Source organism: Corvus cornix, chromosome 2 (genome assembly GCF_000738735.6).
Source record: "Corvus cornix cornix isolate S_Up_H32 chromosome 2, ASM73873v5, whole genome shotgun sequence".
NCBI lineage: Eukaryota > Metazoa > Chordata > Aves > Passeriformes > Corvidae > Corvus > Corvus cornix.
The window spans coordinates 2,221,160-2,249,147 of NC_046333.1; the positions used below are offsets into that span (position 1 = coordinate 2,221,160).

The following is a 27,988-nucleotide window of genomic DNA, read 5'->3' on the forward strand; positions in this document are numbered from 1 at the left end:
GCACTTTCTCTTTTTTCCAGTCTCAAGATTAATAATGCTGGACTGATGATGGACTCCCCCTCCCAGCAACCCAATTATATTGCATTTTAACTGGGTTTTGTGTAATTTTCCTCAGAAAGGATCCATTTCCCTTTTCCATTGCCTCTGGATACATTTATTTGCTGAAATTACATTTGCTCATTCTTTTTTGTAGGGCTAAAAATAGGGTGATGTGGGGGGATGATCAAGATTTGTAGTCCAAGGCAAAGAATTGGGGAAAACCCATGACTTTATTAAGGAAAAAAAATGTTTAACAATTGAGAAAATGCAACTGTGATACTTGAAAAAGGGGAGAATTCAAGTCAGCTTAGCATGGAAGAAAGCCCTTAATTAAAATAAAGGTCATTTTTAATTCTTTTTACAGGGCTTGATTTCACCTTCACCTTCACACAGCTGGGATGATCCCACCTTGAGTGGGAAGACAGGAACAGAAATGCCACAGCAGCACCAAAAATCTTTAATTCCAGTGAATTATTGGAGATGCCAAACCCCCAGAGATACAAGAGGTGTGCAATCCTTTTACTGCTAAATATGATGTTATTGTATATTTATATGTATATTTATATGCTGTTAAAGCAATTGAAATTTCCTCACTTGTTTGTGCTTCCTGATTACAGCTTAAATGGGTTTGGAAGCATCAAAATATATAGTTTATTATTCTATAAGTATAGTATACATCCACTAATATATACACTAATGTATATATTCTTTTACATGCATATAACTATATAAATATAGTATGTATACACGAATATATACTAATATAAATACATATATATTTTTATATAAAAGCATATAAATATAGTATATAGAAATGAATATATTCACATATATATGTACTTAATTTTATATATTTTATTTATATACTTATATACTTTCATACTGATATTCTTTTATATATATTTTTACACATATATACTTTAAATATATATATACACACATATACATCTATATACACACATTTGAAATATGTACTTTTACACTTACATACTTTTATACTGAAATTCCTCTCTATATATATACTTTTACACATATATATACTTTAAATATATATATATACACACTAGAAATATGTACTTTTACACTTATATACTTTTATACTGAAATTCCTTTATATATATATATATACACGCTTCTACACATATATATACTTCAAATATATATATACATAGATATACACACAACTTTGGTATATATACTTTTATACTTATATACTTTTATACTGATGTTCTTTTATAGATATAGTTTTACACATATATGTACACTTTAAATATATGTACATATATACATAAGTTTATATATATACTTTTAATATATTTTTTTATACTTATATACTTTTATACATTCACTTTTACACACATGTATATACTTTAAATATATACATATATATTCACATATATACACATATACTTTTATACTTACATACTGATATTCTTTTATAGATACACTTTACATATATATATACACTTTAAATATATATATACACATAATTTAATATATAAACTTTTATTTTTTTTATACTTATATACTTTTATACATTCACTTTTACATGCATATATACTTTAAATATATATATACATATACATACTTTGGTATATATACTTTTATACTGATATTCTTTTATAGATACACTTTACATATATATGTACACTTTAAATATATATACACATAATTTAATATATATACTTTTACATTTTTTATACTTATATACTTTTATACTGATATTCTTTTATAGATACACTTTACATATATATGTACACTTTAAATAGATATATACACATAATTTAATAGATATACTTTTATATTTTTTTATACTTGTATACTTTTACACATTCACTTTTACACACATATATACTTTAAATATATATATACATATACATACTTTGGTATATATAGTTTTATACTTATATACTTTTATACTGATATTCTTTTATACTTTTACATATATATGTACACTTTAAATATACATATACACATAATTTAATAGATATACTTTTATACTTTTACACATACGTATATACTTTAAATATATATACATATATATACACATACTTTGGTATATATACTTTTATACTTATATACTTTTATACTGATATTCTTTTATAGATACAGTTTACATATCTATGTACACTTTAAATATATACACATAATTTAATAGATATACTTTTATATTTTTTTGTACTTGTATACTTTTACACATTCACTTTTACACCATGTATATACTTTAAATATATGTATACACATATATATATTTAAATGTATATATATTTAAATATATATATACACATACTTTGGTAGATATACTTTTATACTTATATACTTTTATACTGATATTCTTTTATACTTTTACATATATATGTACACTTTAAATATATATATATACACATAATTTAATAGATATACTTTTATATTTTTTTATACCTGTACACTTTTACACATTCACTTTTACACACACGTATATACTTTAAATATATATACATACATACACATACTTTGGTATATATACTTTTATACTTATATACTGATATTCTTTTATAGATACACTTTACATATATATGTACACTTTAAATATATATACACATAATTTAATATATATACCTTTATTTTTTTATACTTGTATACTTTTATACATTCACTTTTACACACATCTATATACTTTAAATATATATATATACGTATAGATGCACATACATATATTTAAATATATATATACACATACATGTACTTTGGTATATATACTTTTATACTTATATACTTTTATACTGATATTCTTTTATACTTTTACATATATATGTACACTTTAAATAGATATATATACACATAATTTAATAGATATACTTTTATATTTTTTTATACTTGTATACTTTTACACACTCACTTTTACACCATGTATATACTTTAAATGTATATACACACACATACTTTTATATATATACTTTTTTACAGGTATACATTTATATATAAACATAGCACAGCGATCACCTGAGCGTAATTACTTGCAAATTACTTCTGCTAATTGCGGAGGAGGAGCCGCATTTCCCCAACTCCCCCGCGCTCCCTTCCCCATCGAATGGCTCCGCTCGGCCGCGCTTTCCAGGCAGCGCCCATAAAGCCCCGTGGGAAGGGGGATCCCGACGCTGGGCTAGAGGGAGAAGACTCCAATTCCCAGCGTCCCCGCGCATCCTGGCCCTGCGGTGACATCAGGCATTGCCTGGCCGGGACCGGCCGGGCAGCGGCGGCTCCCGCGATGTGAGCTCGGCTTTCTGCCTTCCCCGGCGGGGCCTGGCTGCAGCCGAATCCGCGCTGCCGGGGCAGGGCTCCGGCAGCCGCCGAGCAGCGTGGAAGGGCGTGTGGCTGGAGAGACAGGAGGTGACATCTCGGGGACAGGGAACCGGCTCCGCTTCCCGTCGAGTTCGGAGCCTCTCGGGCTGCGCTTCCCCCGGCGGGGCCGTTCCCTGCCCGCCGCCCCGAACCCGCGGCTTTTCCGAGGGTTTCCCGCTGCTTTCCCGCGGCTTTTCCTCTTTCTCCTGCGGCTCCAGGGAGCGGAGGAGACGCTTTTCCATAGCCTGGCAACAGAGTGCGTGTAGTAACCGCGGTGTGGAGCGGGGACCCCCCGCGCAGGGGACGGGGAGCGGCGCGGCGGCACCCGGGGGACGGGCTGCGGTCCTGCCGGCCGCTCCTTCCCCGCCGGGGCAGGAAAAGCAGCAGGGAATGGCTGGTGGGAACCAACAATGCGCAGGTTTGTCGCGGTGGAAGTTGGCTCTGGCTGCGGGGTGAGGTTTCTGCGCCGTTCGCTCTCCCGGAGGGATGCTCGGGGGGTCCGGAGGGATGCTGGTGGTTTGGGCAGCTGGGAAACCACCCAGGAAAGTGATTTCTGCGCTGTAATGTTTGCTGAGGTTGTTGTCGTTTAAAGTGAAGTGTCGTGTGTGTTTCCTGACAGTGCTCAGCCTTTAGAGTGATTTTGTGATTGTGGGCGCATGACAAAACCCGTATTTCTGTGAACACAAATATTTTTTAGTGTTGAGCACCGGAGTCCCCTAGCAGCAGACTTAAAAAGTCTTTCCCAACGTGAATGGGAAACTCGGGAATGCTTGCTGTCATCTCCTCCCTGAGACGTGTAGTAACTTTGCAACCAGGTAATTAAAAAATTAAAAACTCCTCTATTTCTCTTAAGAAACAGTTTAGGTCTTTGAAGGGACGTCGTGACAGTGTTCTGCTCGAATTTGTAATCCTGAGGACGTCTTTTAGTACTTGAATTTCACAAAGTGAGGAGGAAGTCAAGTGGGAAAAAGTGGCTTTATATCCGATTTGAGGAGTCTGATGAAATTAAGACACAAACTTCTATATATTACTTCGTGTTTCCTGATCCTGATGCAACTGATTAAAAAAGTTCTATTTATTTGTCCACATGTTACACCAGTTTGTAACTTCAATAAGTGTGGGTTTTCCCCACTCAGCAGTGAATAGTTCTATCATTTTTGTGTGTTTAAAAATGGATTTGGAAAGGTGTTTTGATTTAGTGGAGTCTAAACTGTACTGGGTAGGCCATGTGTCAGAATGAATATGGAGAAATATTTTATAACTCCAGCTGGAATTTTATATTCCTGAGCAAAAAGGTTTATGTTAATACCATTAATCCTGTTTTACAGCACAGGGCATTATCTACAAATCAGGCACTTGAGGTGCCTTTGGATTATTTGACTTTAAAGTGAGTGGAAGTCCAGTAAAAACTCGTTACCTGTTTGTTTAATATTCCCTTGTGTTTCCCTGGACTACCAGGAGATAATGGAGTGTGACACGTGGTAGGAATTGTAAATGAAGGTGAATTACAGTCCCTTATATTTCCATGGAGCCTGCATAAAAAAATAAAATCTGAAACCCCAGAGTAAGGGTTTCAGTCATTTTTGCACACAAAATACTTAGAAATAGTGGGACTGGAGTGTTCAGAGTACTTGTGGCTTTGGACAACAATTGGGAGTGTGTAGAGCTATAAAAATCTATCATTGAAAACAATATTAGTTACTTTCTGAAACAGTTTAAATGCGATGTAGAGTAGGGCTTTGTTTCTAAACTACCTGCTGGCAAATCATTCCTTGTATTTTTTATTTTTTTTTTTTAATAAAGCAAGAATTTCAGTCAGTGGGGAGCTTGTGAATTAGAAGTTTTAAAATAAGTGTTGCAGAAATGCTCTGTGTGTTTGGGTGGGGGTTTTTGGCTCAGGAAGAAGTACCTGAGAAAGGTACCAGTGCCTTGTTTCAAGGATGGAGTTGAGGAGCAGGTTGAAATCTCTCATCCCAAAAAACTTTCTGCCACGTAGCTTTGTAAAGCGGGTAGGCCTAAATACAAAGTAAGTCCAAAAAGAGATGTGTTAGAGAGAAATGTGGGTTTTCAAACCTGATGCCTGATTCTGGAACTTGTAGTGTAGGAGGAAGTTTTCAGGCCTTCCTCATTATCTCCCTGAAGCGCCGAGGTAATGTTTGAAATCCCCTTTTTATTTGCCTGTAGTGCAAGAAGCATCAGTTTGTACCAACCCCTAGAGCAAAGTGGCAGCCACAGGTAGTGACCCCTGCAAATCCATGGTTCTGATGGAGTCTGGAGCACTCAGACCTGTTTTGAGCACCTGTGTAAATTTTAAGCTTCACTTGGACTCTGATGTGGGCTGTGAAGCCCAAATGCAGCACCTGCAACGCTTTGGGAGTTTCCCATGATTTCAGGTAGTTCCTGTTTAGAGAGATCAGTGGATTGTTGTTTGGGCTTTAGGATATCCATGAGTGCTTTGTGAAATCCCCTTCTAAAGCTGCAAATAGATGGGTTGTGTCACAGAGGTAATGATTAGCCAGATCAATAATGTGTATGGTTAAGGGTGCTTTGACAGAAGAACAGGTGATAAATAAAGCAGTTTAAAGCTCAGGAAAGGCTGTTGTGGTGGGATCCTATTCCTGGCAGCAAAATCTAGGTTGGACATGAGATCAGGCAAATCCTTAATGCTGTAGATCAGCCACAGAGGACTGTGGATATAGTCTGACATCATCACCTTCATTTAGGATGGGAGCAGCTGCTTTGTCAGGTTTTGAGAATTTATCATAATGTGACTGCTGCACACTTAATTTATCTTCATCATAAAAGCTGTCCTTCCCCCAGTCAAAGCTTTGTAGCAGTGAAGATGAAGCCTTAGGTTTGTGCAGGGCATTGATTTGCTCACCTGGGACATTGTTCTGCTGTGGCCTGAGGAGTGTCACACGTGAGAGAGGGGACAGCCACAGCTGGACGCTCCCCTCTTAATGGGGAGGTGTCCACAACACAGGAGGTTGTGCTGTAATGGGTGTGCAGAGAGCACACGGAAGGATTTTGGAATCAGAACATTCTACCTGGAGTGCTCTTGGGAAGCATGGAATTGTTAAGGTTGGAAAAGACCTCTCAGATCTGGCCTCTCAGTCCAACCGTGTCCCCATGTGCCCCATTCAGTCTCCTTTTGAACACTGTGGTGATTCCACCACTTCCCTGTCATCCTGCTCCAGTGCCTGACCACCCTTTCAGGGAAGAAATTTTCCCTGATATCCAATCTACACCTCCCCTGGCCCAGCCTGAGGCCGTTCCCTCTCCTCCTGTCCCTGTTCCCTGGCAGCAGAGCCCGACCCCCCCGGCTGCCCCCTCCTGTCAGGGACTTGTGCAGAGCCACAAGGTCCCCCCTGAGCCTCCTTTGCTCCAGGCTCAGCCCCTTTCCCAGCTCCCTCAGCTGCTCCTGGGGCTCCAGACCCTTCCCAGCTCTGTTCCCTTCCCTGGAAGGATGGACTTCCCTGTCTTGCCTTGGGATAGGGATGGTGGTACTGGAGGAGCCCTGGGAGTGTGCGTGGGGACACAATGGAAGGAGCAATGAGGGGGAGCTAGAAATGTGTTTAATGTACAAACACAACTCTGACAGACCTGGTAACTGCTTTTTTTGGGGTTTTTTAATTGCTTTTAAACAGGAGAAGTTTGTCCTTAGGAGTCTAATTCCTGCCTCCACGCAATGCTGCACACTCCAGAGGAGAGAACCTGGGTACTGATAACAAGGACACGGTCCAAGTGCCACCCCTGGGCATCGCCAGCCACAAGTGAGTTCAAAAACTGCATTTTTGTGGGGAAACAGAAATAAAAACTTGTTGTGTGAGGTGTTTGTTTTATAGTGAATAGCCACATTACATGAAAACCTCAGCACCTGGAGGGAATGTTACATCCCAGATGAAGCAGCTTTCCCTGTTTGTGTCAGGGCAGGAGAGTGATCCTCTGGTCACAGAAGGCAGCAGATCCTCCCACACTCTTCTTGTCTTTGTGAGACTCACCACAAAGTCCTGAAGAACAGCTGCTGGAAGTTACCATAGACCCAAAAAAAACCCCCAAAAAATCTTTGTTGGTATGAAATGAGTATTTAGATGCTTGTGTTAAAACAAAATAAACAAATGGCCCGTGAGCCTGTGAATGTTCTTAATTGTAATTGGACAGCAGAACCCATATATTGAACAAGCACCTCATAAATGTATTTATTGCCCCAAACAGCCCACCTTAAAAGGTGCTTTTTTAAAAGTGCTTTTGACCCAGCTAAGAGGGATCTGTCAGACTTGATTTTTTTTTTTCTTCAGGAAAAAAAAGTTTCTTGATTCTTTAGCTGCTGAAAAGGAACGTTTCCCTTTGGGGTGGTGACAAATCTTCTGGATGTTGCGAGTTCAGGATTTAGGAGGAAGTCTTCAGTAATCTGCTGTTTTTATGGTTTTAGCCCTGATATTAAGAGATCTGAGTAACTGCCCTGTTTTCTCCCCTGAATTTGGTATTTTACATATCCTTGTTGCCTGTTTACTTCTGCTGGTTCATTTCCTGGGTAATCCAAAAAAGCAATTTAGAGTTTTCTGGGGGTATTTTTTAACTTTTTGTTACCCCCTGGTTTCAGAGAATCCCTAGCAGTGAACCCTGAATGAGTCAGACAGTCCCAGCGTGCTATAGATTAATATATCCATAGGTGGGAGTTATTAGAAGTCTTAAAAAAAAACCCCAAAACAGTGCTTTTTTCTGTTTGCTTTATCCTGCCAAGAAACAAAACCCAAGAAATAAACAGGAAGTATTTATCCTGCCAAGAAATCAGAGCAGAATCCCCTCAGTGTGGATGTGATAATGCTGCAGTGCTGCTGTTTACTGTTGTTATCAGGGCTGTTCTTGCAGTGCTCTGGAGCAGTGAGATCCTGCAGCTTTAGGATAAGTGGCTGTAAAAAGGCTTTTGGCAAATTTCATTGCTTTTTGTTTGGAAAATCAAGAACTTTTGGATGGGACTGGATGTCAGTGAAAGCAGTTTTCTTCTGATTATACAATGAAGCAATATTTAGCTGTGATTACATTATTTTTCAGCTTATAAAATACCTTTTCAGAGAACTGTAAGTGTGATATGAGCCATAAACTCTTCTCACCTCTAAAGAGGAAGAAATCCTTCCCAAAGGGTGGTGAGACCCTGGCACAGATTCCCAGAGAAGCTGTGACTGCCCCGTCCCTGGAGTTGTTCAAGGCCAGGTTGCACGGGGCTTGGAGCAGTCTGGGACAGTGGAAGTTGCAGGTCTCTTCCCAACCCAAATCATTCTGTTTCAGTCCCCCAGATGTACATAACACTGGCATAATTTAGGATTCTCCATGAAAACTCCTGAAACTCCTTCCAGGCTGCCTGAGGGGCCTCCAGTGCGCTGCCAGCAGCTTGTGGCATCTCGGAATAACAGCGACAGTCTTGAACTGCTTCCAGAGCTTTGCTGGACAGCACTAGGAACAAAACACTTCCAGTAATGAGGAGTAAGAGGGGAGTGTCCTGCTGTATTCCCAGTGCTGTGGAATCTTTGCAGAGAGGATTTTCACAAGGGGTAGATCTCTGTTTTCAGCCGCCCATCTCAGGCAGCGCTGGGGAGGCAGAAGCCTCTGTGTGGAAAATGTCTCGGACACATCCTTTACTGATCTTGCAAGATCACAGAATCCCAGAATGTTTTGGCTTGGAAAGGACCTTAAAAATCATCTATTCCACCCCTTGCCATGGGCAGGGACACCTTCCACTATCCCAGGGAGCTCCAACCTGGCCTTGGACACTCCCAAGGATGGGTTCTCCGGGCACCCTGTGCCAGGGCCTCCCCACCCTCACAGGGAGCAACTTTCTCTTAATGTGTAAATCTCTCCTTTTTTCATGCCACAATAGTATCAATGTCTAATAGCTTTGATACTCCTTAATATCAATTTATACTTGAAATATTAACATTTTATTGATGAAGTTGTGCTCATGTGATTCTCCTCGAAAGACACTTTGGAAGAGAATCTAAGTACAAAGAACTGCTTGAGGCTTTTGGAAATAGTGAATGGTTTTGGTAAATACTTTTGCTTGCCTGCTCCTCAGCTGTTTGAATGAAAAGAATCCATCCCAATAACCCATCTGGGTTCTAGATGTAGATTTTTACTGTTTTTTTGGAAGGTAAAGCACCAGTGGCTTTCCCAGGATTTGAAGGGGAATAAAGTGCAAGCCCTACTGAAGACTGTAAGAGTTATAATTTGGTTTCTTTTTCTTTTTTTTTTTTTATTTAGAGGCAGCATTTAATTTGTTGGTTTTTAACTTTGAGATGATTCTATCCCATTTTTCCCCCCTTTTTTTTCCCTGCAACTTGTTAGTAGCTCCTGTGTGAACCCCAGAGGAGAATTTGTGTTTGACTGGGTGGAAGGGCAGGCTCCAGTGTTTTGGAAGCACTGAGCCTTATCTAGGGTACATGAAGTCCCTCTTCTCCTGGGCTTTAGACACATTGTCCTGCACAACTCACATTAGCAGTGATTAATGACTCTGAAAATAAAACATAAATCCATTTGTTACAGATCCTATTTTTAATCTATGCACAAGTATTTTATAGCCTCTCCAAGGGGCAGGAATTTCTCTCTGTGTTGCTTCCTGGTAGCCCAAACAGCACCAGGGGCTGGGCATTGGTGTGGGGATTCTGCTAAATTCCTGTGGAGTTCTGGCCTTGCTGGATCCTAAAGGATACCTGTGTTTGTTCAGGAGTCATTTGGAGCAGAAAGTCTCCTCCCCTCCTCTGCAGGGTCAGAATGGACCTGTGTGAGTTGTTCTTGTGCCTGATTTAATGACATGAGTACTGAGAGCACGTTCATATGGAATTTTTCCAGAATATTTGTGTAGCCTCCATAGGGTTTTAGTACCTCTAATTCTCTTATTTAATAGAGATTTCTTTGGATGTGTAAAATCAGTTTATAGCAAGTGATAAACTCTCAGTGTAAACTTTTTTTTGATTTAAAAACATTCACTGCAGGGTTGTCCTGTCCTGCTCTTGGTAGGAGCACACCTGGCCAGAGAATATTTCTGCCCAACCTTTTCAGACAGTGCCCAGGAAGGGAGATCTGAGTCCGTGACAGCTTTCACTAGGCCAAGGATTTATAGCAAGGAAGACAAATTAAATTCCAACCCTTCCAGTTTGGAAGGGACCTCAAGTATCATCTGCTCCAGTCTTTTTTGGTATAAATAATCTCTGAATAAATAATTTATTTGTAGTATTCTTTCCTGGAGCAGTGCTTGGGTTACTTTTCTTACCCACGTTTTGCTCCGTGGAGTTTCCCTGCTTCCCACGGGCTCTCCATTGGAATGTTCTGTGTTTTTGGGGGATCTGACAGGCATGATGGCTCTCCCCTTTGTTTTCCAGGGGGGATGTGTTTGCCTGGGACAGGTGCATTCCCAGTCTCATAGAGCAGGAGATGCTGAGCTGTGAACGTGCCACGCCAACACCTACAATGTGAAACCTGTGGAGAATTCCTGTTACTGTGCAGTAAGTCAGTTCTGTTATTTGTGTGTTCATTTTTAGAAGACAGATTTGTCAGACTTGGCCTAATTTAAGGCAAAGGAGGGAACATGATTTAGACTCTATCCTTTTGTCGTGGCTGCGTTACACATTCCTGAAAAAAATTCCTTCAGTTCAGGAAGTAAAAGCAAAGCTTGGCTTTTTGCTGCCTGTACTGCTCACTGCATGAACATCTAATACTAAAAACCATTCCCTTCTCTTCCCACCCCAGGTGAACAGCAGGGAGCAAACCATGGACACTCAGTTGTTCTCCCCATTTTTGGGAGCAGTCCCCAGTCCCCCCACGCCTCTGGAATCCTCCCGGCTGTGCAGCAACTGGCCAGGATGTGCTGAGGATCCTGGATCCCAAACTGCCTTTCAGGAGTGCCCAAAGAAAAGGTATCAGCATTCCTGCTGTGGCCTTAGGGGTTTCTGGAGCACTGGAATTCTTGTGGTGAAGAACAAATGGGGATTCTTGATTTTTTTTTTTTTTTTTTTTTTTTTTTTTTTGGGGGGGAGAGAGTTTCTGGTATCACTGGAAACTCTCAGTAGATTTTCTTTGCTCTGTAGTGGTTGTTACTGAGGTGGTGAAAAAAGGTGGGGGGGGTTTTTTCTTTTTCCATCTCAAAGCCAGGTGATGGTGACAGAATGTTGTCTTTTTTGGGAGGAATTGGTTGGTGGAGGCTGGCACAGCAGCTTTCGATGAGAAAATGCTCTTTTAATGAGCATTTCTAATGCCTCACTGCAATTTTTTTTTATCATTTGCTTAGTAAGGAACAAAATTTGAGGTGGGGAGAAAGTGAAGTCCTCTGGTTCCCAAGGTGGTGAAAGATACCTTAAGGAAGGTACATGGATTGCAAAAAAATGTTTATTTTTTTTGCTAGTTTTCAGTGGGAAGTGTCAGAGTGATGCTTTTTTTCTGAATAAAGGATCACACAGCTTTGGTGTCAGCTGTAAGAGTTAATTTTAAGCAAGGAGTGGCAATTTGCTAATTAAAATATACAATATTTTCTTAAAAGAAGCCTTTAGATTGTTGCAAGATAGCTTTAAAAAGGAAAAAGCTACAGAGTTAGAGTTAATCCATGTCTGCACCCATTCTGAGCCTGCAGATATTCAATACTCCTTGAAGTCTCCTTAAAAAAGAAAAAAAGAAATAGAAAAAGAAAAGACTTTGCTATTTGACAAAGATACAGAAAAGAGCTGGTTATCAAATATCAGTTCTGCATTCACAAAACATTTTCAAGAGCCTTTGCAGTTTGGTGTATCCCAAATAAAATCACACAGACCAGATCCCTTAAAGAGCAAACTGAGCAGTCATGGAGTAAATCAGAGAGGGAGTGAGAAGTAAAAATGTGCTGAGGTCTTAAAAGCCAGCAGGGTGTGATTTTCACTGATTTTCAGTGGCAAGAGATGAAAAAGGTGATTTTCTAACAACTTGTCCCACATTTTCTGGTCTCTGTTAATCAGCAAAGTCAGTGAGCAATTGTGGGGCACCAGGGGAAACTCGGAGATCTTCAGGGACACTGGAAGGAATCAGAACAGGGTGGTGAGGGAAGTTTATTGGAGCAAAACAATGAGCAGAGAGGGAAGGAGACCTTTAATAGCATTGTTTAAATTAACTTGTGAGTAAGAGTCAGGAGTCATTACAAACAACTCTATAAAAATCTCATTTTGCACCTGAAGTAAAAGTTGGGTTTGTTTAAAAATTGTTTAAAGCCTTGGGTGTTTGCCAGAAATATTTGCTAAAATTTTGACCAAATCCTGTCCAAAAGGGGATTGCAAAGTGGTTCAACTAAAGTATAATTTAAGTCTATATATAACTTACTTTTTTGAGATCAACATAAGAGGTTTTGAATTATTTGAAGTAGATAAATTAGAATGCTCCAGACCTGGAGAATATTAATCCTGTTTATGCTCTAAATGAGAAGGTCAAGGTTTGAAGGAATGTCTGTGGAATAGTTTTGTTTCTTGGAAGGAGAGGGGAATCTTTTGCCGCTTGGAGAGTCTGTGGTGAAACAAAAAGTCAGAAAAATTGTTCTCCTTCACTTGGGCTGTCGAATTCACAAATGCAAGAACATTTCTGCACAGGGATGCTGAGGACACATTAAATTCAGAACAACTGGAAAATGTTGCTAAACAAAGGTTTGATCTTCTTTTTGCCTGTTTTGTTTAGGAGAAAATTAGTTCTTTAAACTTTTATTTTGGGTTTGTTTTTTTTTTTTCCAGGGCACCAATAAGTCTTTCTTACTCTGGCAGTGGCCCTGATATGTTTGGTTTGGTGTCAAGCATTTTGGAGGAGCCAAACAAGCCAGAACCAGCTACAGATTGGTAAGTTTGTTCTGAGAGTTCTTATCCACTTGTGTGTTGGTTTTTATGCCCACTGTCACACTAATGTGATACACATTTTTAGTTGTTTCAGAGTTGAGTAATGAAGGCCTTTTAAATCCCCTTAAAATGTGGAAGTGTCTTTATTTCACTTGTCAGTAAAAAAAAAAAAAACCACCCAACAAAACAATGGACTGTTAAAAATGCAAATTTTCTAAAGTTTTCTGTCAGCTTTGGAGCATTTGAGGAGGAAAAAAGATGATAATTAGTTTTAACCAGTAGGGACTTGACTGAATACAGTGGAATCTGAAATATTTAATAAATCCAAATAAACTCTGCATTTCTGAACATACAGCAGATAAAACAGTGTTGGTGATGAGATTTCACAGAGCATTTGCTCAACTGCAGTAGGAATATCTCTCCTGTTTTTGAGGAGAGCTGTGTATGATGGGTTAACAATGTAATTCTGGGGAATAACCATGATATGTGAATTATTTTAAAATAAGAAACCTTTTAAAATAATGACAGGAGGTTTGTTTCACTGTTACAGGAATTCTCTATCAAGATTGTTTCCCCCTATGTGGACACCTGATCTGGGCAGCAATGGGGAGTTCCCAGGGCTTCCAGCTCAGCATTCTGTCCCAAACAAGGATTTTCCCAGCCTGCTGGGCACCAGCTGCCTTCAGGAGCCCCTGCAGGAGCCTCCTGATGTGGAGATGCTGCGCAGAGGTTTGGGAGACCTTCAGCTCATCGAGTCTTGGCTCTCTCCCCGTGCTCCCCCTGACAATGCCCTGAGGAACACTTACCCTGAAAACTCCTCTTTGCAAAACACCACCACCACGGCTCCCCAGGAGGGGTTTTCCTTCCCAAATGGGAGCTGTAACCAGCATTTGTGCACTTACGACCACAGGGGGGTAAACAGAGACTGTGAAAAATGTGGGTCCAATTTTAGCCCTTTTTCCCCTCGGAACAGGACGAAGGAAAGCCCCAGCGTTCAGAAGGAGCTTTGGAAAAGCGAAAGAGCAAGAGGAAAAGCTCTGAAAAATTATCCCCAAGGACAAACTAAGTATTCCCCTGATCTTTCCAATCAGCCTGTGGATAACTCTTGGGATAAGGTACCCCAGGACAGCCACCTGTTTTCTAAAAGATACGAAAACTTCACAGCTGCTCCCAAACTGCAGTCATCTGTCCATCCATCACTTCATTTTCTCAATCAACCCCTGAAAGAAAATCACTTTTCTGGAGGAACAGGCAGAAAACCCCAGGAAACCCATGTGCCTAATGGCCATCGTGGCTTTACTTTGGGGGATGTTTTTAATAATAACAATAATAATGAGTGCATGGTGAATCTGGGCCCTAAGGAAAGCTCTCATCAAGTAGCTGAGTATGATTTATCTGTGAAAAACGTGCAGAATGGGAGTTATTCCTCATACCAGGGGGGTGTGTGGCTGGATGGGAAAAGTCTGGCAGCTGCATCTGATGCTCCATATGGAATACAAATGGCAACGAGCCCCCAGTCCTCATCAGGGGTTTCCACCATGTCTGGGGGCTCTCCCACCCACCAGCCTCTAACACAGCCCTCCTACTACTCCCAGCTCCTACCCGCCCTCCCTCCCAGGAAAGGTGGGAGGTTACAAACATCAAATGGAGTTTCCAATCATTTGGGGGTTCCTCGTTTTGTCTCGGAGAGTCAGAAGCAGGTGAGACCCGTTGGAAGATCCCAGGAGGACGCTGGGATCAATAAGGACAGGCGCCGTAAATTCCCCGTTTGTTGTTCACCTGACTGGTTCGTGCAGCAGAAAGCTGTAGGTGAAGACCCTGAGAAATACCAGAGGTTCCCAAAAAAGCAGAGCCAGGAAAATGGCAATAAAGAGGACAGAAGAGGCAGAAGGAATTGGATCCCTCATTTGGGATCTGCAGCCCCAAACCACCAGCCCTTCAGCATGTTCCCGAAAAAGCACGAGCAGAAGGGTGCCAGCTTGTCAGATTTCATCAATCCTTCTCTGCTTCCTCCTTTCCCATTAATGTCTGATTTTAAGCAAAATCCCAGCTTTCCTCTGTTTAATCACCAACTGTTTTCATCAGGAAATAATTTTAATTTCCCTCCGCCGCCATTTCCATTCTCGGACCTTGTTGATCTTTTTCATTATGACGACTTCAACCCCTTGAGTCCCTTCATCAGTGATCTCTTCCCTGGGGAAATCCCTACCCCCTACTTTGCCTTTCCAACCCCATTTAACAAGTTCAGACCTCCCAGGAGCCGCAGTGGCCCTGCTAACGAGCTTCACATCCGACTGGAGGAGTGCTATGAGCAGTGGAGAGCTCTGGAGAAAGAGAGGAAGAAGGTAAACCACAACTGGTGATGACTCCTGATAAAGACTTGACTGGTTTTAGATCGTGTGAAGAAAGAGAGGAGGTTTTATGGTGTTTCTTTGCTTGGTTGGGGTTTTTTTTTTTTTTGGTTTTTTTTTTTTTTTTTGTTGGTTTGGGGGGTTTTTTGTTAATTTGATTTGGGTTTTTACTGTCAGTAGTAGTTGCAGCTTTCTCTTACTCTTTTTTTTTTTTTTCTTGTAGTAAATGTCTGGCTTTAGTAAAAAAGAAAATGGAGTAACTAATGCTGGGCACCCTCTGTGTGGCTGTAGAGAAAAACTACAATATTTTTCTTGTTCCCAAAGGAAATTTCCGTTCATGCTCTTCTCGTTACGGTCACTTTCCTGCCTCAGACTCGTTCCCAGACCTGCTGGCAGGGAGGGATCACACTGCTAACGAGGGTATTGCACTTGGGAGTGAAAGCTCTGTGCTCTAAAGGAGCAGGAATGCTTTCCCAAGAGGAGTCAAATCCCTGAATTCCATGCCAGGGCTCAGAAACTAAATTGTCCATAATCCCTGGTTCTAATTATGCACTGGGTGCTTGGCTTCTTCCACGTGTGAGAAACCTCCTGGGCACTGGGTAAAGGTGTCTGACCAAATCAGATCTGGAAAACACCTTTTTCTTTCCATCATCAGCTGCAGGGCCTTGCTGGTGGACTTTTGAAATTGTGATTGGAACTGCCTGTGTTGCTCTCTCATGGATTCCTTTAAACAAGGCTCCTCTCTGCCTGCCTGGCCTTCCAGGAATTCTCTGGAAGTGAGAAGGGGATGGTTCTTGCTCCAGTGTTTGTTTCCTGTTCTCAAGCAGGATTTGGGACAATTCAGTCATTTGCAAAGACCAAGTCATAGTTTTTGTCTCATGCTTGTGATTTCATCATTAAAGGAGAGTTGTTTATCCTTGTACCACCTGCTTATTAATCAGAGGGGCTTAACTGACCCCCTTGATCTGGTCCATTCTCAGTGATCCAGTTTTATCCCAGCAAGCTGCCCTGGGTTTCTCAGGGTGTTTTGTGGTTGCAGAATACGAACTGTTCTCAGTGCTCCAAGCCAGCTGCCCTAGCCTGGCTCCTGCTCCTACAGCCAAAGCACACGTTCCTCAGGAGGGGATGACTGCAAGAAGAGAGAAGCTCCCCCTGGGATTTGATTTAATTCTCTCTGCCTTGCCTAATCGCTCAGCCCTTTCAGCTCCCAGAAACCTGTTCATTGCAGCTGCTTTGGGGTCACAGCTTCCCTGTCTCCTTTCATAAACCTCACTTTTCCAGGGATCTCACATTTAAAGCATTTCCACAAGTTAGGCGTTGTCCACAATATTAAATGTGTGTGTAGTTTAGTTAATTGCCTATTAGTTGTAATTCTTAATTACCTGGCGTCATTATATGAATCCATGATCCTTTCCCCATCCATTTCTTTTTTTCTGGATGCCTTTCAGGCTCCTCAGATGATGAGTGCAGGTAGAGTCAGCTCTTGTAATCCGTGTTAGGGCAGGGACCAAATATTGTGGAAGTGTCAGTAAAGCAAAAAGAGAAGGACTTCAGCACATACTCTGAGTACAGATGTAAACAGGGTGGGTGTGGACTTAGCTTTGAACTGCAGTGCAGCACCTGACCCCTCTCTCCTACATCTGTTGTACCCTGGAGAAGGAATGAGAAAAGGAATATACTGCAGGCTGTGTTGTTTTTACTCCAGGTGTAAGAATTTCCTATCCAAAAATAGGTTTGGTGATGTTTAGTCACTGTCTGTGTTAGACACTGACAAAATCACTCGCAGTGGAAGTTTGGCTGTTGTGTTAAACATTTTCTCTGTTGAAGAAAAATACTTTCTCTGTTAAAAAGCTGCTATCAGTTTATGTTAAATGTGGTTTCATCCTGACGCACCTCAGATGCAATTTATGCTGCTGTGATCACCTGGTTCTTTTAATAACCATAATATGTGATGGTTGAGAGAAGCAGTGAGAGGGTCAGGGTTTAAATTCATGGAATCACAGAATCGTGAAGTTGGAAAAGACCTTTAAGCTCATCAGATCCCACCATCAATCAGCACCACCTCAATTACCCATTTCTTGGGTGCTACACCAGAATCTGGCCGGGTCTGTGTCTAAGATTAATTAGAATAAAGTTGTACAGCTTTTGTTCTAAAGGCTGCCACTGAGCAGTGCTGTCTGAATTAGGGAAGGATTCCTGCAAGGAAGCTGGAAAGGGACTTTCGATGAGGGAATATAGAGATAAGTCAAGGGGAATGACTTTAAACCAAAAGAGGGCAGGGTTAGATTAGATTTAGGAAGAAGTTTTTTGCTGTGAGGGAGGTGAGGCCCTGGCACAGGGTGCCCAGAGAAGCTGGATCCCTGGAAGTGTCCAAGGCCAGGCTGGACAGGGCTTGGAGAAACCGGGGATAGTGGAAGGTGCTCCAGCCCATGGCAGGGGGTGGAATGAGATGATCACTGAAGTCCCTTCTGAGCCCATTTGGTGATATTTGGGAACGTCTTTCTGTAAATGCCGTCAGGAATTAACACAGGCCGCTCACTCCTAATCCACCTGAAAATTCTGAGCAGCTCCAACACCGGATTGCTGATACTGTGCTGATTTCAAACAATCACACTGGGAAATGATTTCCCTTGCAGACTGAGGCTGACCTTGCCAGACACTTCCCAGGGCAGCGCATCTGCAGCTCCAGCAGCAGCCCCGTGTCCCAGCTCCCTGCGAACCCATCCCGCGTGGATTGCCTGATTGTCGACCAGTGCCGGGAACGAGCCAGGGTAGGCCTTGTGGAGCTGCAATTCCCGCAGTTCCTGCAGGATTTGTTTGTTTATTAATCAATGCTTTGGGGTTTTTGGTGTTTTCTGCCAGGTGCTCACGCTAATAGGGAAAATGGAGAGGCTTGGTGGTGCCCCTGTGCACGGGAACATCTCCAGGGCCTTGGAGCTCCACCTGGAAGCCATCCAGGTGACCCGGGCACGTCGGAAGGATGAGATGGTGAACGCTGCTAACCCCCAGAGCCACGGGGTGCCACGCTATAACAGTGAGAAAGGTAATGCTGCCCATTCCTGGAGTTGCCAAAGCTTTGTCGAGGGTTTAATTGTGAGTATGTTCCACTTAAAAATGCAAATTTGCAATACGTAGCAATTCTTGTCACTTCAGCAAAAGAAGGTTTGCAAATAGACGATTTTGCTTTTTAAGACTTCAAATCACTTCGATTTCTACTGCTTTTTTTTTTTTTTTTGGTTTTCCTGTTACTAGTTTAAAACTTGGAAGTTTTTTCCTCCTGACTAGAAGAGAACGATAAAAACTCTTCGCTGATGTTACCTAACCATAAATGGTGGTTCTAAAAGTAAAAGCAAGTAGAATTTTAAGCAAGTAGAATTATTTACTGCTATGGCTATACTTTCTCTGCTCCTTATAAAATAACAAAAAAAAATTGCCAGTGTTGTGTAAATCTGTCTACATAAATCACAAACCCACCAGGAATGACATTCCACGTTTCCCAAATTCCATTTAAGTAAAGCCAGAATAACCTGTAGCAGCAGTAAATGTGGCAATTCATGGTTTGGGGTAAAAGATAATATTATTTTTTTCCTCAGAAAATACCTTTGTCTCAGGACAAAAGAGGAATTCACTCCTTGTTGCTGAAGTGGACAGTGAGGTTCCTCTGGCTGTGGAATAGTTCTTCCTTGTGAGGGAAAGAGAGTAAAAATGTTTTGCTTCTGCAATTCAGGTGTCTAAAATTAAAATATAAAGTAAATTTAAAACGTCATGCCCTTAGAGTAGTCCTATATGCAAACTGACTTTTAAAATGACTCCTAAAATTTTCATGTGGTGTTAACTCCAAGTGTGAGTCAGGAATAGAAGAAGGAAGGTTCTTGGCCAGGCAGGAGAGGTGGGCCGCAGTGGTTAAATGGATGAATATGAGCAGATTTATTGCCAATATGGTATCTAAATATTGCCAGTCCTACAAATAACAGCTCTATCATCTGTTACGATGAGTTATGGCCTCCTCAGGTCCTGGTCCCTCCTGTTGAGTGACAGGTTTTGGTGAGACCCTTGCCCTTCCTAAATTCCCAGAGAAGTGTAGGAGCAGCTTGGTCCGCTTAGTCCCAGATTTAGTCAACAATCTCTGTCTGAAAGGTTGCAGTATCAGCAGTTTTGGCTGGAAATATGCAGGTTTGCAGTCGCTGGCCTTGCAGGATTCACAGTTGCAAGCAAATCCCCTGTAAAGCTGCTTTAGGATTTTATCTCAGTTTGACTGGACCTTTGTGCTTTTACTCACCCATCCAAAAATCACTGTTCCCTTCTTCTCCCTGCAAAGTCCCAAACCTGCCTGCAACCTCAGGAGAGCAGCTTGCCCAGTGTCCACCAGCATTTTAGCCCCTTTTTGCAGCATTTTAGACCCTTTTTGCACAGACAATTCACATGAGATGTTGTAGCTGTCATTACTGGTGCAGCTCAGATACCCCTTAAGTCCTGTTTGCTCAAGGCCGCGAGTTGAACGAATTTATGCAATTTAAAAAAACCAAAACATGTAATAACATTCTCAGGCTTGTCCACTGATGTGTTTTTCCTGTTGCAGACGTGCTGGCCCTGGCAGCTGCCCTGCGAGCCCTGGCTGGTGCCACGCGCAGGGCTCGCACCGCGCTCTGGTGCGCGCTGCAGGCGACCCTGCCAAAAACCCCCCCAGCTGGACCCGAAAAACAACAGCCCCTTCTTCAAGGGGCACTGCAAGAGCTTTGTCCTTCAAGCACGAGCACCCAGGAGAAAAGCAGCGTGGAGCACGAAAGCAGAGGAAGTGAAAAAGCTGAGGAAGCGACGAGGGTTTTGGAATGACCGCAGATAACGAAAGGAAAGCCGAGGATGGGGAGGGAAGGGCTCGGGTCCTGCCCAGCACCGTGGGAGGTGGATTTTCATAGGATGTCAGGAGGCAAAAAGGGTTAATTAATGTGCCTGGTCAGTGGTGCAGTTCTGGTAGTGGGATTCTGGCGTGGAGAGGCACAGCTTGTCGTGGTGGTAGCGCCGTTTGAATGATGCTGGTGTCTGCTGCTGAGAGTTTTAATGTTCAGAGGAGATAAACAGTAGCTGAGCCTTTCCTCATGTGCTTGTCCAAAGCTCTGTATCAGCCCTGAGTCAGACCAGGACCTGAGAAACCAGAGTGTGGTAGGACTTAATTCTCCTTTTTTTTTTTTTGTTAGTGAGACAATTTAGTATATTTAAAGGTACTCAATCGTTCAGGGTTTGTTTTATTTTTATTTTTTGCACCACGTGTAGCTCTTTCCAGAGCCAGAGTGATCCCTGAGTATTTGCTCCCCATTGCTATGTCAGGAGCAGTGCATGCTGCTGTGGTGGTGGTTTTTGGGATGGGTTATCACTCAGTTTGGCAGGGAATAATCAGTGTTCCTTGCTGGTTGTGGGAGAGGCTGCAGCAGCTGTGCTGCCAGTTCAGTTTCCAGCAAAACCAGTGTGAACTGAGCTTTTCCACAGCACAGTCCACTTGGGCTTTTTCCACTAAAAAAGTGGATTTTGTAGCTTTGCAGTGTGAACTGCATGGAAGTAACACGTTAGCAGGTGGTAGAAGACTCACTCAGGATTAGAAATTAGATTTACTGATTCCTCAGTGGGTTTAAAACCAGTAACAAGTAACATAGTATGCACTTAATTTAAAAAAACTATTGTTTGTTGTTAATATAAGTTCATGGTACTATAATTTTTTTCAGACACATTCCATATTTATTTTAATGTCTTCATTGAATGTTTATTTAAAAATCTATTTTAGTAATAGGAAGTTAAATATTTTGCCAAATCTTCCGAATAATCAGATTTAATGATTTACTCAGGAACTCTGTATATTATTATATGAATATACACATGCTATATAGAGATTTTTTGGGAAAGGGATGTTTGCAAAATATTTACACAAAGCTACGTACTAGATTACCAAAGCTGTTTAACTGATTATTTTTTGATGTGGAAGGTTTAATATATTTAATTGCTGTTAATTAGTCTCCATTGTGTGGCTTAGACAATCAGAGTGTAGCTGTTCAGGGCAAGAATTAGAAAAGAATAATTAATTCAAAGTGTGTTCTTAGGGCCTTTAGGTATATTTCAGTGCTTTAACAACTGTCTTACTGTTACACAGTCTCTTAAGATGTACTAATAATTAAGGTTCTTGAGTATCAGGATATTAATGAACAGCTTTGGAGAGCAGTTCTTGGGTTAAAAGTGAATGAAGTTGGGGATAGAAGCAAAATCTGAAGGACAAAAATGAAGATTTTTGTGTCTCACAGTGTTCAGTGTCAGATTTGAAATATTTGTGGGTAATTATAGAACTGTTCCCATATATATCTGTACTTGCAAAATTGTTCCAAATGCAGTTGTGTAGTTCTGGATCCGTGGATGTTGCTAGAGCAGATGTTGTCTCAATAGTGCCATCCTTAACTCCACTGAGGCGTGGAAATTTGTAGCTAAAATTTGCCCAGGCCTCTTTGTAACCCACTGAGTAAAGTTTAAAAGCAAGAGTAGATAGAAATCAGGTTCTTAGTATATAGCAAGATTTTGTTTTCTTCCCTAAAGAAAGTAAATTCCAATTAAAAGATTATTTTCAGCCTTAGCCTAAAAATCAGGTTACCAGAGTTACTTTAGTGTGAGTGTTTTCTCTGTGTGCACATGCAGTTTATTTGCACAAACCAATTCAAGAAGGTTCAATCTGCAGTTGTGAAACTGATTGTACTCCACACCTTTAAAGTGGAGTTTGCAGTATTTCAGTTTGTGGCTGATTTGGGGGTTTAATTACCCAAATTAAAATTAATTTACCATTGCTGTGCTGGCAGGAAATCCAAATTTGAAAGTCTGGGTCTGTTGTTTTTCTTTTTTTCTGTTTACAGAACCCTTGTGGGTCCTGCAGGGTTGTTTTGTAGTGGTGAATATTTAGGGTATAATTGGTTCTTATTGTACTGCTCACGTGTTAGTTAATATTGTGAAGGATCATGATCTTAATTAGTTCATAGTTAATGTGCCTTTAACAGTCTCGTTTTTCCAGAGTGGTAAAAAGCTGTGTGGTCACTTCTGGTTCCAATTTCAGTTTAAAAATGCATTTTAAAGGGTTATGTTTTAAAAATGCATTTTAAAGTGGCTGCATTTGACTGCAATCAGCACAGGCTGTTAATTGTGTTAATTGCACACACAAGATCATTCAGTTTGGGGCTCTTTAAGGAGCACTGTGGCTCTGGAATGTCCCCCTGGATCATGTGCCCGGGTCAGATGCTCCTTGTCATGCCCTACAAATGCTTGTGTTTCGCTTTGCCTCGCTCTGTTTTCTTCACCAAAACTCCAGGTCTTCGATCAAAAATGCTTTTTTTTTTTTAAGTGCCCTTTTCTTTAAATGAGTTGGTTATGGACAGCATCAGGCCTAGGATGGCTTTTGTCTTCAATTCTCATCTCAGTCTGCTCCACTTCTGTTGTTTTATTACAAATCCTGTTGCATTTTAGGGAATAAAACCCACTTTATTTTGTAAAATAATGCCTGGAGTTGCAGCAGTTCTGTCAGTCAGAACATTATTTTTGCCGCCTCGTATCCAATTTGGCAACAAGGTACAAATTCTGCAAGTCTTGCACTGACTTTTTGGTGTGAATAAGTACAAGCATAATGCTTGTGGCTTTAGGGACTAATTGTATTGATGTTTTACTGACTTCAGGGGAAGCTGAATTGAGGTTTTGGGTCACACTTAAGCCAAAGAGGTGGCTTTGGTTTGGAGTCAAGTTTGAGTTTTGAAGGAACAAAAGAAAATCCCCCTTTCCCTCCCCATTTTGAGAAGCAATCAGGTAAAATTTAGTTTATTCCCTTGTTTTCTGCTTCTACTCCCCACCCCCCCACTCAGCTTTCTTTAGATTTAATTGTTTAGGGTTTGCCCTGTTTTGATTTATACTTTTAAAATTTTTGGTGAGAGATGAAGAGGGTGGCAGAGTTGTGGCCAGCCCTGGTGGCAGGGATGCTGGATTGCTCCAGTTTAAATAAATGGGATTCTCAGGTGTCCCTTTGTAAGTCAGGATTATTATCAGGGTGCTTTTTGATAGTTGGTAGTGAATCTTTAATGCTTTAAAATCCCAAACTGATAGTCCAGTACAACATAGACTTAAGAATTATAACTATTTCTGTATTCTGTATGAATAACTGGAGTTTCAGGGTGATTCAACCTTACTGATTCCCAGAAGGGAGGCTGGCAGCAGGGGAAGAACTCTTTATTTTTTTTCTGGTTATAGGTTTTGTATCTCTGTTTTTCTGTATCCACGAGGTCTCTTTGGCAGTTAAGTTGCTCTGATGCTATTTATATAATCTAAAACTCATCAATTAGTATTAATTTGTAATTTTCATTAGAGCAGCATGCAGGGAGGTTATTTAAGTTGGTGATGCTTGTCTTGCTGTGGCCTTTTCAGGAGTGGGTGAGATGTAGTTCCCAAACTGCTGCTCTCTTGGATTTTATTCTTTCCAAACTGAGTATTTTTCTTTGCTGCTGGTATTTACCACCACTACCAATGTTTTTGTCTGTACCTGGGTGTGTGAAATTTGGAAATGCTGCTCTAGTCCACAGTCAGTCTCTTATGGTTATTCCTGGCACCTTTTCCCTCGGAAGGAGATGAAGGGTTCACAGTGGGGGTTATGTGAGTGAGAGGCTTTGTCCAGGTATTTCCCTTTGCAGAGAAGTGTGGGGATACTCCAGGTTTTTATGGGAAACTCCCTGGCTTTCCTGTGCACTTTTCCAGAAGTGGCCACAAGTACAACTTCCTCTGGTTGTGTTTGATCTGCAACCCTTTGTTTGGGGATGTAAAGGAGGAAGAGGGAGCTTCAAGAAGGAAGGAGCTGCAGGGAGCCCTAATTCCAGTGGAGATCACTCTTCTTTTGGCTTCCATGGTCAGGAGGGCTTGAGGGACCAGGAGTCTTTGCTTGAGTCAAGATTCTTTTCCCCATGTGCTGCTGGTGGATGCTGAGAGGGTGCAGCTGCTGAGATTTGGGGCAGAGTTGGCTTCTTCCTGCCCTGCTGTGGTGGCCAACCTTGCTCCCAGGTGTGTTTTAATCAGGTTGTGTCCCAGCTTGAGGGACCAGGAGAGGGCTTGGGGACAGCTGGCCCAAGCCAGAGGGGTGTGGTTCTCCCTTTGGGATCAGGATCACCTCATCTCCTGGCTGCTGGCTGGGAAGGGGCTGAGGTGGGATTTAAACTCAGCTTGTCTAGAGTTAAGAAATGACAAAGAGCAAGGAGGACTGAACACAAAATGGGTTTGGTTGTGGTTCAAATGTGTTCTTCCTTCAGTGGCAGAATCCAGCTTGGCTCTGTGGGATATTCACTAAACCACCATTGAACCATGGCTCTGATTCTGCAGGAAGTTGGATTTTTGTTTTGTTTAAATACTGTAAAAAATATGCAACAAACAGACCTTAAGCCTATATGTATATTTTTTTTTTTAATTCTGTTTTTACCTGCTCTGGAAGCTGGGTATTGGAATTTCTTTTTTTTTTTTTTTATTGGCCCATTCTCTGTTTGGGAGCTGCAGTTTTGACAAATGCTGCATGGTGGCACAACCCAAAGCAGTGGGGTTTGGGGATTTTGTTCTTTGTATCTTTATTTCTGTGGCAGACTCTGTGACCTTAGCTGCAAAACTAAATGTTAAATTCCTTATGAGCAGAGTCTGCTGCAGATTTATTTATTTTTCCTGTTGGAGATGTAGAAGTGGAAGAACTTTGGGTGATTATTTAGTGTTTGTAGATTTGAGCACGAGCAGCGAACACATCAGTCAATAGGAGGGCAGTTGACTTTGGGATATGTATTTTAATTATTATTTTTGAATAATTGGGCTGCTGAAGAGCTGAGTGTGATCCTGCTTTGTTGAAGCCACAGCTCTTAAGAGATTTCTGTCTTGATCTGGCTTTGCTGCTTTACCTTGAGTTCAGGAGCTCTTTAAACACAAGCTCAGTGGCTCACCTTGAACATTTGTTACAAGGAACTCCAGAGGGATGAGTTCCCAGCCTCTTTTATCCGGATTCTTGGAATTAGCCAGGATAATTTTGCTTTCTCTCAAAGCTGAGGAATGTACCTGCTGCAGGAACTGGGGCTGAACTGATGGGTTCCTGGGAATTTTGCACCTTGTTTTTCTCCTGTTCTGCTTCGAAGGAAATAGAGCCTTAAACCATGCTGAGACCTTGATTTATTCCAGTTTATCCATGTCAGTCACCAGCACTTTTTTTTCCCTTTTTCTTGGTTTGTAGCACTTGAGATGTCTGATTTTTATCAATTATTTTTTTGGTGGATAACTGCTTTGTAATTTTCTAAAATAAAATAATAACTTTGCTGATCAAATTTATCAGTTACATAGAATGGAAGGTCCTTATTTTTCTTCATTAGCAATACTGCAATCAAAGGTGCAGAATAATGTGTTTAATGTACGTGTTTGTGCTGTTAGAGATTGAAAATACATTGGGCTAGGAGCAACTTTTAAACAAATGGAGGAACTGGAGCTAAAAATCCTCTTTGCTTGTTGCCAAATGAGCTTTAAAAAAGAATATGTTTGCATATAATATATTAAAAAAAAAGCTGGTTAGAGAGAGAATAAATCAGAGTAAAAATCATTGCCAGACAAAGATTGCTTTATGTTTTTTACTGAGTAAAACACAACTTGTTTATGCACAGTAGTGACTTAATGAGCATAGTTTTTTCACAGAATTAGTCTATTTCCAATATATAGATGGGAAAAATAAGTTTCCTTTTATTTTTTATGACAGATACACAAAGATGAAGAGTGTCTATATTTTAATATTACTGTCTGGTGTCTGAAGTGTAGCATTGACATGTATGTTGGTCAAACTCATTTCCTTAAAACATCCCATTTTACATTGCTAGGGAAATATTACTGAGGGCCCAACAGAAATATGTGAAATTATAACTTTGCTTAAAAAAAGTAAATTGTTGATTATGCAAGATTTTAATCACTAATCAATTTAGGCTTATTTAAGTATTTCTGTAAAACAGCTGTGGGTGTTTGAACGCTGCAAAAATCTGACTTCTACCTCTTGTGTAACATCCTTAAAATTCCCCTTCACAGATGTACTCTGATGCCACAGGGTGTTGGTGCACCTTAACTTGGGAATTTAATCTGCTTTTCCTTTTATTTTTTTTTATGTGGAACACCAGGATGCCTTGTTATGTCCACCTGTGTTGATCTGATCAGGTTTGTGTTACATGTGTGAGAGTCTCAGAAACAGGAGAATTCTGTAACAAATTATGGCCAGTGTGATTTTTCTGGTATTATTTTTTTTATCTACATGGTTTGATTCCTTTTATTTAAATAATCACCTGTGTTGTATGGATGTCCCTAATAAATAGTGACAGCTTGTTTAGATCAACTCACACTGTTTCTCAGCTGCTGAATTTGTTTGGTAATTCTGCCTCGAAAAGACCTGTTACGTGTTCATGACAAATTAAAATCCTTTGTGTTTTTTGTGACTGCTTTTGGTGCTTTAATTGTGTGGAAGAAGGGGAAGTTTGGGCAGTTGTTGAACTTGGGGCTGAGGGGGGGCGGGTCTCTTGGATCACACAGAAAATTCAGATTTACATCAAGCAGTTGAGAATAAAGGACAGACTTTAGTGAGGACTTAATGGGATGTTACTGGGGGAATTGTGATGAATTTGGCACTTTTCTCAAAATAAATGAACAAGTGTCCCAGATCTGCTGGTGGTGGCAGAGATCAGAAGCACAAGTCAAGAATTGCACTGGTGACAACAGCATTTGGCTGGTTTGTCCTGTGGAGTTGAGGGTGATGTTCCAAACTGTGACACAGGAAAGTTCATTGCTTTAGAGTTTAAAATTTAAAAGCATTTTTTCTTGTGACAGGCAGAAAAAAAGAATTGATACGATTGTTTTCATTAGTGGAGAACTTACAAAAACCTCCATGGTGCTTTGGATAGTTGAAAGAGGTAATTTTGAGGCGTTCCCATCTTCAGCTGACCCATACACATCAAATATCCCAAATCATCCCTTCTGAGCAGGGTTCTGTTGTTGTTGCTCTTTGGACACGTGCTTTATAAATTAGCTTTGGAGACACTGCTAAGAAGCCTCCTCTTTTTCCCTCCTTTTCCAGAGGGAAGGGGATTTCCAGAGCAGATCATGAGAGAAACATCCCTTCCCTGATGGGCATCTCTGCTTTTATCTGTCTGCAGCTTGGTTGCTTTGATACTTGTTCCAAAACACCTGCAATGGAATGGTTGCAACTATTTTAGTGGGGCTGTGCTGGCAGCTTGCCAGTGGAGATACTTTGGAAAGCATTTGTAGGGAAATGTGTTCTTCCCAAATCCGCCTGATAACATGCAGAATTTTACGTTGATTTTTAAGTGACATTAATCAAAAGCAGTTTAAATCCACATCTGTGTGATAGGCTGACCTTGGTGGAGCCAT

The 27,988-nt window shown here is 41.0% G+C and overlaps 1 protein-coding gene across 5 annotated transcripts; it reads left to right on the plus strand.

Annotated features, from left to right (window-relative positions):
* Nucleotides 1-403: 403 nt before the first annotated feature.
* Nucleotides 404-27,039, plus strand: LOC104686388. Of its 5 annotated transcripts, XM_039549195.1 has the most exons (10): nt 3,262-3,408; nt 4,058-4,175; nt 7,008-7,133; nt 10,737-10,859; nt 11,104-11,270; nt 13,098-13,199; nt 13,747-15,541; nt 18,184-18,318; nt 18,410-18,590; nt 20,127-27,039. In XM_039549195.1, the coding sequence occupies exons 5-10, from the start codon at nt 11,125-11,127 to the stop codon at nt 20,378-20,380; spliced, it is 2,613 nt and encodes an 870-aa protein (XP_039405129.1). In that variant the 5' UTR covers nt 3,262-3,408; nt 4,058-4,175; nt 7,008-7,133; nt 10,737-10,859; nt 11,104-11,124; the 3' UTR covers nt 20,381-27,039. The 5 variants fall into 5 exon arrangements, with proteins under 5 accessions (XP_019138774.3, XP_039405129.1, XP_010393070.3 ...); XM_019283229.3 differs by lacking the exons at nt 3,262-3,408; nt 4,058-4,175 and adding an exon at nt 404-545; XM_010394768.4 differs by having other exon boundaries at nt 3,262-4,175.
* The last annotated feature ends 949 nt before the right edge of the window (nt 27,040-27,988 follow it).